The 15251-nt window shown below is 51.9% G+C and overlaps 1 protein-coding gene across 1 annotated transcript in view; it reads left to right on the top strand.

Annotated features, from left to right (window-relative positions):
- Positions 1–15251, top strand: part of TBXAS1 (thromboxane A synthase 1) — a 139277-nt gene that overhangs the window by 59723 nt on the left and 64303 nt on the right. The window contains exons 4-5 of the mRNA XM_037049077.1: positions 759–855; positions 13367–13483. Of these exons, the coding sequence (XP_036904972.1) occupies positions 759–855; positions 13367–13483 (214 nt within the window). The remainder of the gene's footprint in view (positions 1–758; positions 856–13366; positions 13484–15251) is intronic.

Genomic DNA, 15251 nt, shown 5'->3' with positions numbered 1-15251 from the left:
GTGTGGCGACTTCCGAGTTGTCACTCCCACCAGACAACAAGACCCCTGAAGGCTCTCGCTTTCCTCTCCCTCATACGTTAGTAAATAAATACAACAAGGCATGGGCTTGTCCTATCTAACTGGAGGCACCAACCGCCTCCAGTTACGGTTCGCCAGCTCCGGCTGACCGGCCGATCCTTCCCCCCATGTCTTCATTCATGCCCAAGAATCTGGAGTTTTTCCACAGACAGGTGTGGCGACCAGATGTGCAGCCCTTCGCCAGCAGTTTAATCTCTCCCGAATTCCCACAAATATTCATTAATTCACTTCGGACATTTTCCAAGAATCAATATATAAAAGTCATTCATCATTCTCCCCCGCCCGCCCAGAATAACTGTCTTCCCCTTTGGGGGGCGCTATGGATATCACTGACCTCTGCTATTTTGCTGGATCTGATGAATTCCTTATGACGGCGTTCACGTTTTCTACCAGGCTATGAGCTCGCTGGGGGCGGGGAGTCTGCCTGACCCACCCAGGGACCTGCAGGGACTGGTTCAAGGTGGGAGCCCACCGGTGTCTGTGGAATGAGATTTAACGTTAGATCATTCCAGCGACACTATTCCGCATGACCAGCAGGTACCTTCCCTCATCTTCTCTGCAGCGCTACTTCCTATTTGTCTTCCACCCTTCACTCCATGCCGCCGTCAACTCCTTTTGGCAAGGATGACACGGGCAGGCAACCACGACACATCCGAAAGTAATTCTTTCATTCCTCCCAGGTACTATCTCGGCCGTCGGATGTTCATCGTTATCTCGGAGCCGGACATGATCAAGCAGGTGTTGGTTGAGAACTTCAGCAACTTCACCAACAGAATGGTATGTGGTTTCCTTTCTGCCTGCGGGTGGATGGGGAGTGACTCTGAGACGCGGGGACTGCGTGTCACAGCGCACGGGGACACGGCTGGGCCTCTCACTGACTCAAACTGCACTGCCCGGGGAACTCGGGTTTTCGAGACAGACACACCAGTGCAACGGAATGACACTTACATTTCAGAAATGCTGCAGGGCAGCTAACGCTCAAGGAGAGGTCGTGGTTCCTAAAACTCCTAAAACCGGGAGGGGGGCTTAAAGCTGCATTCAAAGCCAGAGGAATCCACAGGGCACAGGTCAAGTGAACGGCAGAAGACCCAGCAACGTTCATAAATATCAGAGAAAAGGCAGAATGTCGAGCCTCTTGTGCTGACATTTCTCCCAGAGAATATAAAAACCTTAAGGCTGGAAAGGAAGGATGAGCCACATTCCGAGGAAAATTTGTTCTCAAGTAGCCGGGGGAGCCTGTCAGGGGGCCCCTTTATGCCAGTTCAAGTCTCTGACCCACTAAAGGACGCACACACTCCATCTTCTTAGAAAATACATTTTCTACTTTTCATCTCTTTGCTGAGAAATCCCAAAGAATGGACAAGGTGACAGAAAGTGGCAGAGGTCAGCGTTGTCTGTATTTTCCAAAAGGGGGAAGACAGGAATTCTAGCAGATAACCAATAGCATTTATGTTGATTCTTTTTTTATTTTAAGATTTTATTTATTTATTTTTAGAGAGAAGGGAAGGAAGGGAGAAAGAGAGGGAGAGAAACACCAATGGGTGGTTGCCTCTTGTGTGCCCCCTACTGGTTGTGGGGCCAGGCTCCACAACCCAGGCGTGCGCCCTGACTGGGAATTGAACCGGCAACCCTTTGGTTCACAGGCCTGGTGCTCAATCCGCTGAGCCACACCAGCCAGGGCACGCTGATGTTGATTCTTAAAAAGAGTCTAAAATGAATTAATAAACACTTACTGGTGAGAATCAGAGACTCACTCTGTGCCAACCTATTTTTGTGTATGTCAAATTAAACTCATCTTCCATTCTTATAGGGATAGTAGGTAAGGTAGTTGGTAGTCGCTCTTTCATTGGTTATCTGGCAAACTTGCACATTGGCCATGTGCCCGGCCCTGGATAGGTGATGGTTATAAACGAGATAAAGGACTTGACCTTGTCCTCAAGGAGCTCACCAGTGACAGAGCAAGACAAGCAGAGGGACCGGTACAGTGTTGTAGGGGCAGCGCTTCTGCTGTGGAAACCACTGTGCCATCCAGGAAGGGGACAGGCTGGGAGATCTTGGGGCTTGAGTCTTAAAGAAATTTGCATAGCCCCCCTTACCCGCCGTGTTCTATACTAATGGAGCCACTCGGAGTGTTTTTTAAACCTCACAAGAACTTATGAGATTGGTCCAGTTATCGTCTCTGTCGAACAGACACGCAAACTAAGACCTGATGAAGTGACAACCTGGCCCCATCCCTAAAAGGAGGAAGAGCAGGGATTCACATGCCCTCTCCTGGCTCACGCCCAGGGCTCGTTTCACCGCCACGGCTACAGCCGCTGCCGTGGGTGATATTTCTGGTCAGTCAAGGTTTCACGGAGCAGTTGGCTGCTCACCCTTCCAGCCCTCGAGCATCACACCCAGTCCAGACACTGCACGGTTCCTTGAAGGAGGTGACCAGGAGGGACGGTGAAAGGACCTCAGAAGTTTACTCTGCTGCCTCAAGAGACTCTTCCCCAATCGCTACGTTGTCATTCCCCGGCTCCAAGTCCCCTGAAGGTCTTCTGTGGCACCGGGCTCTCAGAAGGAGACTGATGGTTAAATACAGTTGTACACTGTTGCTCAGAGCAATGATTAAGGAAGGGGGGGAAGCCTGTACGTCAAAGGGCCCAGTATCCCAGCAGGCAGGGAAGGTGTGCCGAGAGCCTGCCACGGTTCTTGATGGGATATGGCCACCCCCTGTCTACCTACTGTTTCACGTGACATCCAGATGTCACCAGGGCACAAGACCCTGAGAGCTGACAAGCAAGAGGGCTGCCGTCNGGGGGAAGACAGGAATTCTAGCAGATAACCAATAGCATTTACGTTGATTCTTTTTTATTTTAAGATTTTATTTATTTATTTTTAGAGAGAAGGGAAGGAAGGGAGAAAGAAAGGGAGAGAAACACCAATGGGTGGTTGCCTCTTGTGTGCCCCCTACTGGTTGTGGGGCCAGGCTCCACAACCCAGGCGTGCGCCCTGACTGGGAATTGAACCGGCAACCCTTTGGTTCACAGGTCTGGCGCTGAATCCGCTGAGCCACACCAGCCAGGGTGTGCTGATGTTGATTCTTAAAAAGAGTCTAAAATGAACTAATAAACACTTGCTGGTGAGAATTCAGAGACTCAGTCTGTGCCAACCTATTTTTGTGTATGTCAAATTAAACTCATCTTCCATTCTTATAGGGATAGTAGGTAAGGTAGTCGCTCTTTCATTGGTTATCTGGCAAACTTGCACATTGGCCATGGATAGGTGATGGTTATAAACGAGATAAAGGACTTGACCTTGTCCTCAAGGAGCTCACCAGTGACAGAGCAAGACAAGCAGAGGGACCGGTACAGTATTGCAGGGCCAGCGCTTCTGCTGTGGAAACCACTGTGCCATCCAGGAAGGGGACAGGCTGGGAGATCTCGGGGCTCGAGTCTTAAAGAAATTGCATAGCCTCCCCCACCCGCCGTGTTCTATACTAATGGAGCCACTCGGAGTGTTTTCTAAACCTCACGAGAACTTATGAGATTGGTCCAGTTATTGTCTCTGTTGAACAGACACGCAAACTAAGACCTGATGAAGTGACAACCTGGCCCCATCCCTAAAAGGAGGAAGAGCAGGGATTCACATGCCCTCTCCTGGCTCACACCCAGGGCTCGTTTCACCGCCACGGCTACAGCCGCTGCCGTGGGTGATATTTCTGGTCGGTCAAGGTTTCAAGGAGCAGTTGGCTGCTCACCCTTCCAGCCCTCGAGCATCACGCCCAGTCCAGACACTGCACGGTTCCTGGAAGGAGGTGACCAGGAGGGATGGTGAAAGGACCTCAGAAGTTTACTCTGCTGCCTCAAGAGACTCTTCCCTAATCGCTACGTTGTCATTCCCCGGCCCCAAGTCCCCTGAAGGTCTTCTGTGGCACCGGGCTCTCAGAGAAGGAGACTGACGGTTAAATACAGTTGTACACTGTTGCTCAGAGCAATGATTAAGGAAGGGGGGGAAGCCTGTACGTCAAAGGGCCCGGTATCCCAGCAGGCAGGGAAGGTGTGCCGAGAGCCTGCCACGGTTCTTGATGGGACATGGCCACCCCCTGTCTACCTACTGTTTCACGTGACATCCAGATGTCACCAGGGCACAAGACCCTGAGAGCTGACTAGCAAGAGGGCTGCCGTCTAACTGATAAATTAGGAACATTCACTCAACACACACGTACAAGCAGAGAGCACCGATACACTTGCTCTAGCTTCAGTCCACTTCTCCGCTAAACCCTTTGTCCAACCTCCCTAATTTTTCCCAACCCTGTTCTAAGGTCTCTAGGTCCCGAACTCAGAATATGGCTCCAATTTCTTTCTTCCACTCAACACAGTGCCCTCAGGAGAAAGTTCAAGTTTCCCTGACAAGATTTTTTTTAAAGATTTTATTTATTTATCTTTAGAGGGGAAGGGAAGGAGAGAGGGAGAGAAATATCAATGTATGGTTGCCTCTCGTGCGTCGCCTGCCGGGAACCGGGAACTGGCCTGCAACCCAGGCATGTGCCCTCGACTGGGAATTGAACCGTGATCATGTGGTTCGCAGGCCCATGCTCAATCCACTGAGCCACACCAGCCAGGGCTCCCTGACAAGATTTAAGGGCCTCTGTACTGTACGGGCTTTTCATATCCTCCCATCTCAGCTCTCCCTGCTCCCCACTACAAGCTCTCACTCCTGCTGGACCGGACCATTTTCCATTGAGTCTCTCCATTAACCAGCGCCCCCCGCCCATGGAAAGCCCTACCCCAGTGCCTTTGCTCATGCTGACATTCCCTCTAGAACTGGAGGCAGCATAACAGTGGGGCTTGCACTTGCTAGCAATGTGAGCTTGAGCAAATTACTTAACTCCTGTAAGCCTCCCCTTCTTCCTTGGGAAGATGGGGACGTGATCTACCTTCCTGGGCTGCCGAAAGCTAAACGAGGTCACACATATAACTCCTGCATTCCCCGCACTGGACGTGCACTAGCTGCTCTTCAGAGGAGACCACCACGTCCTCGGTACCCAGCCGAACCCTAGCTGTCCTTCCCGGCTCTTCGCCAATTTTGCTTCCTCCACGAAGCCTTCCCTGCTTCAGTCCACACTTACTTTTCCCCTTCTCTGAACTCTTATACTGGTTATCGTCAGCATCGCTCACGTTCACCACTGATTCTACGTACCACTCACAGTAAATGAAGGCACGGCTTCCACCGGAACTCGATCGTTAGCTCTTGAAGGCTTGCCCCGCATGTTTGCACCCCGTGTCCCAAACACCTAACGACTACTCAGCATCCAGTAAACTCTTGTTCAAGCTGAACTGAATCTTCACCAATGTGACACTGTCCCTGGAAGAAGCAGACACTGCTGATAACTGGAGAGCTAATACACACTCTCTTATCCAGATCACTCAGAAACACAGAGACAGAGCCCATCGAAGATCAGATGTCTAGGAAACCCCAGCATTTATGTACTTTTCCATCTGGGAACGTATCCACTTATCTTCAGCTTTGTTTACGCTCTTTAATCCAACTCCATCTTGAGGATAAAACAACCCTCAGCGACTCGATTTCTTTTTTAACCCATCTTTAGAGTGAGATTTCCTCGCAGGTTTTTGAAAGTCAAATTAAATTGGGGTCTGTGGTTCCCTCTTCTCCAGATGCTCATTTATCTGCTCAAAGAACTCAAGGAGACCAGTGAGGCGTGGTTTCTCCTCATGACACCACGCCGCCTTCCCCCTAGTAAACCATGTTTACTGAAGTGTTCTGCGATTCGGCTTTATTACACACCCGTTCAGTACGCATTCAAGGCTTCCTCCGTGCAAGTGTCTACCAAATGGTCCCCCGCGACACAGGAAATACCTCAGCATATTAGTTCGATACACTAAGTGAAAAGCAACTTAAATAACACACGGTTTCATTGTCCGCCTGTGGGAGGCCAGGTCCGCTCGCGTGTGGGCCCCCGCCACCCTGGCTGCAGGGCATGTGACCGTGGGGAACTCCGTGGGGAACTCCCCAATGGATGTGGCCATGGAGCAAATATGTATTGAATTCAGAAGTTGCTGAACAAAATTGTTTTTTCAAACTCCAGAACACTGGGCTGGACAGGCTGTGGGTCAGACCGAGGATGGCAGGTCTTACAACACTTCCCCACTCACGCGCTTGGAGGGCCCTCATTCCACGGAACGACAGCTTTGCCCAGTTTCCAGATGGACTCCGAGGGCCTCTTTCCACGCCCGCAGCACTTCCTGACCTTGCTTGGTGGCCTGGGACCGTTAGACCCAAATCCATCTTCTGGCATTGTAGAACCTGTTGTCCCAGCGCCTCGAGACTTGGTTATTTTTACTGGGATATCTTTTTAAATTAGCTCCTCTTTGCTATCGGGCATTCAACAACGCCACAGAGGAGACTCTTCCTTCAGTATCTGCGGAAACTGAATCGGGGTGGGGGGTGGGGGGGACGTGACTCAGCAGACGTGGTCACAGTCCACAGGGGCGTGGTGGGGAGCTTGCCATTCCTGACCTCCCCTCAAGGTCCTACGCTTGGGCAGGGGGGGGGCCTGTGGGAAGGATGACGGAGGTAAGGGGGTCCGTGGCCCGTGTTAGCGTGGTCTCGTTAGAAGGGGACAGGGAGGGGACGCTCTGAGCTCTGGTCCAAAATGACAACCCAGAGTGTGGGCTGGGCTGCAGACCCATCCAGGTTCTGCTGCCTGTGTGTGGAGTGGAGGCAGCAGGTGCTGGGAGCTCCCTGTGTGGGTGTGGGTACCAGGCCCGAGGTCCTCCCGGGCAACCAAGGATCACTGCTTCAGGCCCGGGTTTGCTCACACTCTCAGCTCACAAGAGACACACCTACAGCATGCACTGGCTTTGTGAGTGGTTTTACCCAGAACCACAGGAATCCAGGGGCCTGGCTGCCCCCGGGCAGCTTCTCCCAACATCGCTCTTGTCCTCTCACCGCATGGACATCAGAATGACAGGCCGAGCCCCCGCGAAACCACCAAGCCCTTGGCACGAGCAAGGATGACCGAAGTTTGGAGGCAAATTGGTCACCAGAAACCTTACTGCATCTGCGGCAGCCCCTCATGGCAGCAGAGGCGGTAGGCTCATTACAGCTCACCGGCCAGGAAAACCGAGCGGCGCTCCGGGCGGATCCGGCCACCTGTGCTGGAGCCTCGGGGACCTGCCTGTGGGCATCTACCATGGAGCGAGGGGGACCCAGCAGGCTTGCCACAAAACCGCCCCCTCCCCCGACACCTGCAGCTGCTGCACACCGACAGCTCTGAAAACTTGTGGGTCTCGAGTTTCTGATCTCTTAAAGGAAACACTGAGTCAATTAAAGCCTTCAGGTTTTCAAACCTGAGCAGTGAGATTTATGTGGTGGGAATGGTTTTTCCTGAGTGCCTTAGGAATGCTCTCGTCGCCTCAGTCAAAGCTTGAACACTGTTTTTTCACTCTGCGAATCTTTTATTTACTTTTTAAAAAATAGCTTGGTTTTTATTCTATATTTTTTTCCATGACCAACTGGAGAAGGGTCAATGCGCGTGGTAGGTCCACAGCTGTGAGAGAGGCAGACCTGCTTACTTAAAACCCAAACAGACGGGCACAGGACCAGAAACATGGGTGTGCGGCCTCGCCTGCCTGACCCCCTGCTACTGCGAGGGGGGTCTCCTTGTTTCCTTGCTCTGCACGGGAAACCCTCCCTCCTGGAGGGGCTGCCCCCTGGAAGTCCCACGTGACAGCCAGGATGACATGCCTGTCCCCCGCAGGCCTCCCCTTTCACTCGCCTAGGCCATATCTGGTCATGGCTGGCCCTGAAAAACCTCCAGATTCGGGGAGTCGTGTTCCTCTACAAAACACTTAGCCTCACATTTTCAGCATGGTGGGTAAGTGTGAACTCTAACATCTTTTTAAAAGTGCTGAGTGCCTCGTGAAGCCTGAGGAACGTAGGAACCGTGCTAAGTGGTACTGATTCGAATGCTCAGATGTTCTGTCAATGCCTGGTGGAACATTTTTAAATTTCAAATCTTGCTGAAAACGAGCTCCTATTTTTCGGTCTTACAAGACCCTCGGTTCAGCAGGAAGCCATCTTTATCTTTATGAAACAAGAAATAAGGAAAATCTTACTCTTAGGCTTTCTTTCCCGAACTTCTGTGTGGTGGCAGAAGCAGAAATAAATGTATAAACCAGGAGATTAATATCTAGGATTTGGGGGAGAGAACAGTAAAAAAGGCAGTTCTGTTCTCTCACTGGCCATAGTCCTGAACATTCCACGGAAGTCCTGACACCCCCTCTCCTTCTGCGCCCCAACCTCCTTGTTGTAACACCTCCTTCTCTTCCATTTCCCCCCTCGTGAGCCACAGCCCCGCAGTACAGGGAAAGGCACTTGGCTCAGATTTGCAGAAATGAAATTAGAGTCCACCTTTGCTGCCTTTTATTAGCTCTGCAACTCAAGCCGGTCCTTGAACTCCTCCGAGCCACGGTTTCCTCTTGTGTGAACCATGAGTGTCAGACTAGCTAAGCACGGGGCCCACGGGGGTCCCAGTTCAGGTGGCAGTCAGCGCCGACAGGTAACCACGGAGTCCCACCTGCATCCCAGAGAGCCCTTCTGAGCTTCGGAGGCAAGGGGTCCCTCTTAGGACCCATCAGGAGAATTTCTTCTCCCAGCCAAGTACAACAGGTGCTGTATCACAGACACCTCGCCCTTCTGTGAAAAACTCTGCTGAGAGCTGTGCAAGATTTTCCTCAGAAGATAAGACTTAGCGAACCTTCTCACCCTCCTCCCTGGTCAGGAAGACTCTTGCCGTCTGGCACTGGGCTAATGGAGACACAGATCCAAGCCTGTGTTTCCCTCTCCTCGGAGGAAATGCTGGCAACTCTATCAGACAAGGCTCTAGAACGTGCCTGTTCAGATTAGAAGGGCCTTTCTCCCACTGCAGACTGGTGGGAGTTGCAGACGGAGCCCACGCTGAATTTAACCACTGGGTGCCCCCCGAGCCAGCCCCCCACAGCTGTGGACACCTTACTCGGAGGTCACCCTTGAAGCCAGTCACAGTCAGAAGCAGAGGCAGCGAAGACCACGAGACCTTTATGACCATGTCCTACCAGCAGAGAGCAAACGGGTGAAGCCTGTCCCGTAGGTTCTGAACTCTCTTTCAAAGCACCAAATATAAGCCCTGGTGGGAATGTGTGTACAGCTACAGCCACATGTTGAAAACAGCCTGTGTTCTCAGGTATAGAATTTAGGGTTCTCCACGTGACAGAATTCTAGAGCTCTTATTGGTTAGACTCAAATGAGGGGTGGGCAAGGTGCTTCATGCCCAGGTGAGGACAGAGCTAGGCAGTGCCAGGGAGCATCCTCATCTCTGCAAGTTTATAGGTGTGGTGGTGGACCTGGCCTTCGTGAGGCCACGACATACCTTCTGCTGTTAATATTTTTGCAGCCTCGTTGACATACATCACATTATACAAGATGGTGATAGTCACACAGAGCCACCAAAGTCCTGGAGTCTCTAAAGGCACCTCACTGTGCTTACCTGTCACCTGCAGCCCACGTGGCCATCTGAGAATGGCTGACTTCCAGGCCAAGGCGCCACAGACATCCCACAGGCCTAGAGTCGACTTTCTCGAAGGTTCCAGGACCCAAGAAAACGCTTCCGGGCCATGACTTCCTACTCTGTCGTGCCTCTCAATGCCTTTTCATAACAGCACGCACACTCGGGTGCGGCAGAACTGTGCCACATGCGCCCAGCAGCCCTCTGGGAGGGCTCGGTGCGGCCTGCACGGCCTCCAGGTCAGGTGAGGACCACTGGCCTGGCCCCTGACAAGCACCTGGTTAGTGGTCACTCTCTTCATGGGGCCACAGAAGGCCCACGGGTTGGTTTTCTTTAATAACTTGCTCCTCAGGATTGGGTCATTTTTCAAAGTTTAAAGTTCATGCTTAGCTGGTCTAATAAGTTAGATGCTGCTTTAAGAGGTCTTAACTGAAGGGACAAACGCTGTCCAAGGGAAGCTCAGCAGGGAGGCCGTGAGGCCGCGACCGAACCATTCCCCGTTTACCAGGACAGGGCGTCCTAACTGCTGAAGAACCACCCCCAAATTAATGAAATGATGTGAACAGGATGTTCTTCCTTGTAAGGTCAATGAATGTTGGTAAGGAGCCACCCCATGAGCCCCGTGAGACAAGAATCCCATTCTGTACTAACACGGCACCTGGCACGTAGTAGGTGCTCAATAAATACTCTCAACTTGCTAACACTGTGGCAGACAGGATTTTAGTGGAGGGACACGCCAACTGCCAAGTTTTGGCTTTGGGTTAGAGTAGGTTTTTCAAATTTTTTTTTTTGACTGTGGCCTACGGTAAGAAACATTTCACATCATGACACAGAATCGATCTCTCTCTCTCTCTCTCACTCACACACACACACACACACACACACACACACACCTATCTCAAATAAAAGTTTTATAGCAACAAAATAGCCTGGTTTTATAAAACATTCCTTTATATCGCTACCCAGTTCTATTTCTTATTTCCCTTTCTTTTTAAAAACGCGGCCTGCCACCCACTACCCTGATTTTTCACTGATTACACCGGGGCCAGGGCCTGCTGTCTGGACACCCCTGACCAGAAAGTAACCGGCGACAGCTTTGCTAAGACTCGGGATGCAGGGCAAAGCAGACAGACTAGGGGCCAGAAAGCCCTGGTTCCCTTCCTGCCCCAGCAAATTCCCCAGGCCCGTTGCTCATGTCTTTGCAGGGGAGCCCTCTGCATCTTTCAAGGCATCGCCCCTGTGCAAAGACAGGCCGAGCGAGGGGAACAGGGAGTCACTACCCTGTAGGCACAGAGCATCCTCGGTCTGCAAGAGGGACGGGTTCTGTGGATGGACCCGTGGCGGCGGATGCCCAGCAATGCGCATGAACCTAACGCTACTGAACTGCATGCACCCTTAACAATGGTGTAGACAGTGCATTTTACATTATGTGCATTTTGCCACAATTAATATGTGTATGTGTGCAGGCCAATTAATTTTAACAATACCAGGAGGGATATTCTGGAGAGGAAGTCTCGGGGTTGGACGAGGTTTTAAAGGTCATGCAGATCAACCCCTTGGACACTCAAGCCTCCTGGGTGGAATTTCCAAGAAGGGGCTACGGTCCCCAGCAATGCGGGGCTCACCACTCAGGGCAGGTTACTTTATCTTTAAATAATTCTGCCTTTTGACTATTGGGAAGTTCTTTAGATGTGCGGAACCTTCCCCTTCGCTTCCCCAATGGAGCTCAGTTCTACCCTCCCACGCCACAAAAACAACCTAAATCCCCCTCCCATCTCACATGCGTTCAATACGTATTTTCTGAGCGCACACTAAGTACGGATCACCCAAGTCTCCTCCTTCCAGCCAAACGTTCCCAAACCTGCCAACTATTTTATGGGACATTAATTCACGTCCGCTCTTCTGAAATGACTGATTTGCCGTTCTCCCTCTGGCAACAGGACATCCAGAAATGCAAACATTTCTCTCACCAGTGCCCCGCAAAGTTCCCACTAGAAAGTGGCGAATTCCAATGGCAGCTGTGGGCCAAGGACAGAGCACTGTCACAGCGGGGTGGTCGGGAAGAGGCTGGGGGCCGCGTCTCTCCTCTGGGTACAAGATGAAAAAATGTCTTGGATGAAGGATGGATGCAAAATCCAATCTATCTTGACTCTTTAATACATTCTGTTTCGTCAGACCACCCCCCCCCCCACCAGCCACCCCCCAGCTCTCCCTGGAGTGTGGCGCTTTACTCATGTAGTGCTGCCCAGCCCCGGGTGTTTGCCAGTAAACACACATAATGTGCGCTTTTCTCCTTTGGCTCTGGAACCCAAACGAGTGGGTGATGCTCCCGAAAGTCCACAAACCCATACTTCTGTATGGTGGCCAAGGCACTCTGAAAGAATTTCATTCTCAGTGTGGAGAGGTATTATTCCTCTGCAGAAAAACAGCCCAGCCACTTGGTTCTAATATATAATTAAACCCCCCTAGATACTTCGCAGTTATGTTTTATAGCTTATTTTGAGTGCTCATATTTTATCAGAAAATTATAATTTTCCTCTAAATAGGAGTTTTTACAAGGCTTTTGAATTATGACGGCTGGCTTCATGTTTCAACTATAATTAAAACAGTGAAAAGAAATAGTGAAACCATACATCACACGCCGTCCTGCAGAGTCCTTGGCCCTCAATCACCCTCCCACCATCCCCCCCCCCACACACACACACCCTGCAGCCTCAGGGCTAGGGGCACTGTGGTCAGCTGTGGAGGCCCCCAGTTTTGACCCCTGGATGGGAGTAGCTGGTTGTACAAAGACACAGAATAGCCTGGAAAGAGGGGGTGAGGAGGCCTCACTGTTTGCCTGCTTGCAGACTCAGCCTGACTGTCTGTTCCTCCGAGAAGCCTTCCTGCCCATTCAGTCCCCTATCATTCTCTGGCCTTGCCCTATCTTCTCCCTTCGTAACACACCCTTTCCGCTGGACAGTAATCATATCTGCTGGTTAGTTTATGGGCTCATTATCTGCTTCCCCACTAGACTATTGACTTCCTGAGGACCAAAGCAATGTCTTCATTATTCAGCCTGGGAGAGCCAACCCCTTGGTGCTATCAGAGAGCCGACAAATGTTTGCTGAATGAGAAAAATGAATGAATGAAAGAAAACACGGAAATATCATGGCAGTTCTTTCGGAAGCAGCTCTGTTGAGAGATGCCTCTGAAGGACTCTCCTTTTCCCCCTCCCCTCTCCCTCCACACTCCCCAGCCCCTATCACCCTGCCTCCGCCCAACCCAACACACACACCAAGGACCCAGACACATGAGTCAGCCAACTCCCGCCCAACCTGACCAATCCAACCACACAAAACCCCTTGCCACCGAGCTCAGACGTGGAATTCCATCCCAGGAGAGACTGGAGCATCCTAAGGAGCCTGCCCTTTGGTCCCTCGGGGAACACGCACTCTGTGGGGGGGGACTGCAGAGGCCACAGAACCGCTGAATGACTTATACAGTGACGACAACATTGTCCCAGGGCAGAGCTGGGCCATCAGAGCTAATCCGTCTGCTGCCCAGGCCTTCGGCCACAGGTCTTTTGATCATTAACCCTGAGTCTCTATATTCTTCTTCTGCATCTTTGCAAAAGGAACCTCCTCATTTGTTGGTCACCAGACCTTTAACTACAGTGTGTAGCGTGGACCTGTACTGCCACCGAGGTGGCTCAGGCTCCCCTTGTGTCCTAACCCTCTGCTTGTTGCTGTTCACCAGGCATTGGGTTTGGAGTCCAAACCGGTCTCCGACAGCATCCTGTTCTTACGCGACAAAAGATGGGAAGAGGTCAGAAGTATCCTAACTCCTGCTTTCAGTCCTGAAAAGCTGAATGAGGTAAGACACAGGATATGCGGACTCCCTTCCTTGCAGAACAGGTTTCTTCTCTCCACAGTGATGGAGAGAGAGCTGGTTCACACGGCATCCCTCACCCACTCGGCACCATCAAACGCCCCACGCCCTGGGGCCTTCAGACCTCCCCATTCTGCCAAACACACAGGATGTCGGAGTGTCTTCTGTCTCTCCAGCTTCCCGTGTTCCCAGCTGCCATGAATAGATGGACTCAATAGGCATTTATAGCCACCCCCCTCGCCCTGCCACTGTTTGTCTTGAGACTGCCCCATGCGCTTTGGGGGACTCAGGAGAAAACTGGAGCAGGGCTCCTCCCAATTTCGTATAGAATCGATCACCTGGTGGTCTTTGTTAAAGCGCAGATTCTGATTCAGAAGGTCTGGGGCAGGGCCCAAGACATTGCATTTCTAACAACCTCGCAGTGGGTCCCGACGCTTCCAAACAGCAAAGCACTCTTTACATAGGGAGGAATCAGAGAACAGCCTGAAACACAGGTGAACTCTGAGTCAAACCTGAAGCCGGAAAGAGACGGCCACGCGTCATGGAGGAGGAGTAAAGGGGTGCTCCGGGAAGAACTCTAGGGGCGCGGGCACGCCCTGGTTATCCTTCCCGGCCAAGTCAGAGGGAGGAGCGGCACCCCCAACACACCACCAGCTCTTTAAGGCCCTGGGTTCCCTCCTCCCCCCAGCCAGTGACCCGCCCTTCCCACCTGTTTGTCCTTTCTCCTGGCCAACCTCTGTCACACCTGATCCTACTCGATGTCCCCTCCACTGCTGATCTGGTTTTGGCTTCTTCATCTACGTGGGAGGGAGCCCTTAAGCCCTTCTGATGTGAAGTGGCAAAGGGACTGCCTCAGTGTGAGTCCCGGGTTCATGGGCAACTCCAGGGCAGGTGACCTTCCAGAGGCACCCACCACATCTAGCGGCTCCAAAATGCCTGGGCTTGCAGTGGCCTGTGTGCCGCTCAATAAAATGAAGCTACTCTTACCTTAAACTCAAGACACTCACCCACGTCGTTCAGTTTAATTCCTATAAACCTTCTGACGTTTGCCAGAAGAGGAAAGGGTCCCCTGCGTCATAATCAACCCCATCCAACAGTTAAACTCACTCAGAAACCAGTTCGTGTTTCCGCCGCAGCCCTTGGTATCCGAGGGCCGAGGGCCAGCTCAGCTCACAGCGCCACCCCCCACCCCTCAGCTCTTAGAGCGATGCACCAGGCATCGCTCACAGGGCCTCCTATTTGCATCCACACACATCCCTGTGAGACAAACACTACCTTTACCACCTACTTTACAGATGAGGACACTGAGGCACAGAGATGAATAACAGCCCCAGGTCACACAGCTAGTAAGTGGCAGAGACAAGATTAGAATCCAGATTACTCTAACCCCTCTGTCTGACTGCTTCTCTCCCCTCCAGTGGTTCTGAAGCTCCCCGAACTGCCCCGGGGGTAGCCTGGCTGGTGGGGGAAGGGAAGGGAAGCAAACGGGGCCTCTGTGGAAACCTGGGGGCGGGGGGACGGTGGGAAGCAATACTCCTATATTTTCTGCCCAAGTGTGGAACCCAATGAGGCATGGAAACAGGTTTCAGACATCCTGGGAATACAAACTTCTCCTTCCTTACCAGTACAGCTGTTTGAGAAACGTGGCTCCGCCATCAGGTCCCGTGAGCTTGCCAACGCTTCCCCCAGAGTGGGGAGGTTGCAGCCTCCCCCGCGCAGAAGGGCGGCTGAGCACTATCCGGATCTGATCCAG

This window comes from Sturnira hondurensis, unplaced genomic scaffold (assembly GCF_014824575.4).
Source record: "Sturnira hondurensis isolate 20B ecotype Veracruz unplaced genomic scaffold, ASM1482457v3 Scaffold0006437, whole genome shotgun sequence".
Classification (NCBI taxonomy): domain Eukaryota; kingdom Metazoa; phylum Chordata; class Mammalia; order Chiroptera; family Phyllostomidae; genus Sturnira; species Sturnira hondurensis.
Note: the sequence above shows the minus strand (reverse complement) of the source record. Positions and strands in the feature narration are given on the sequence as shown.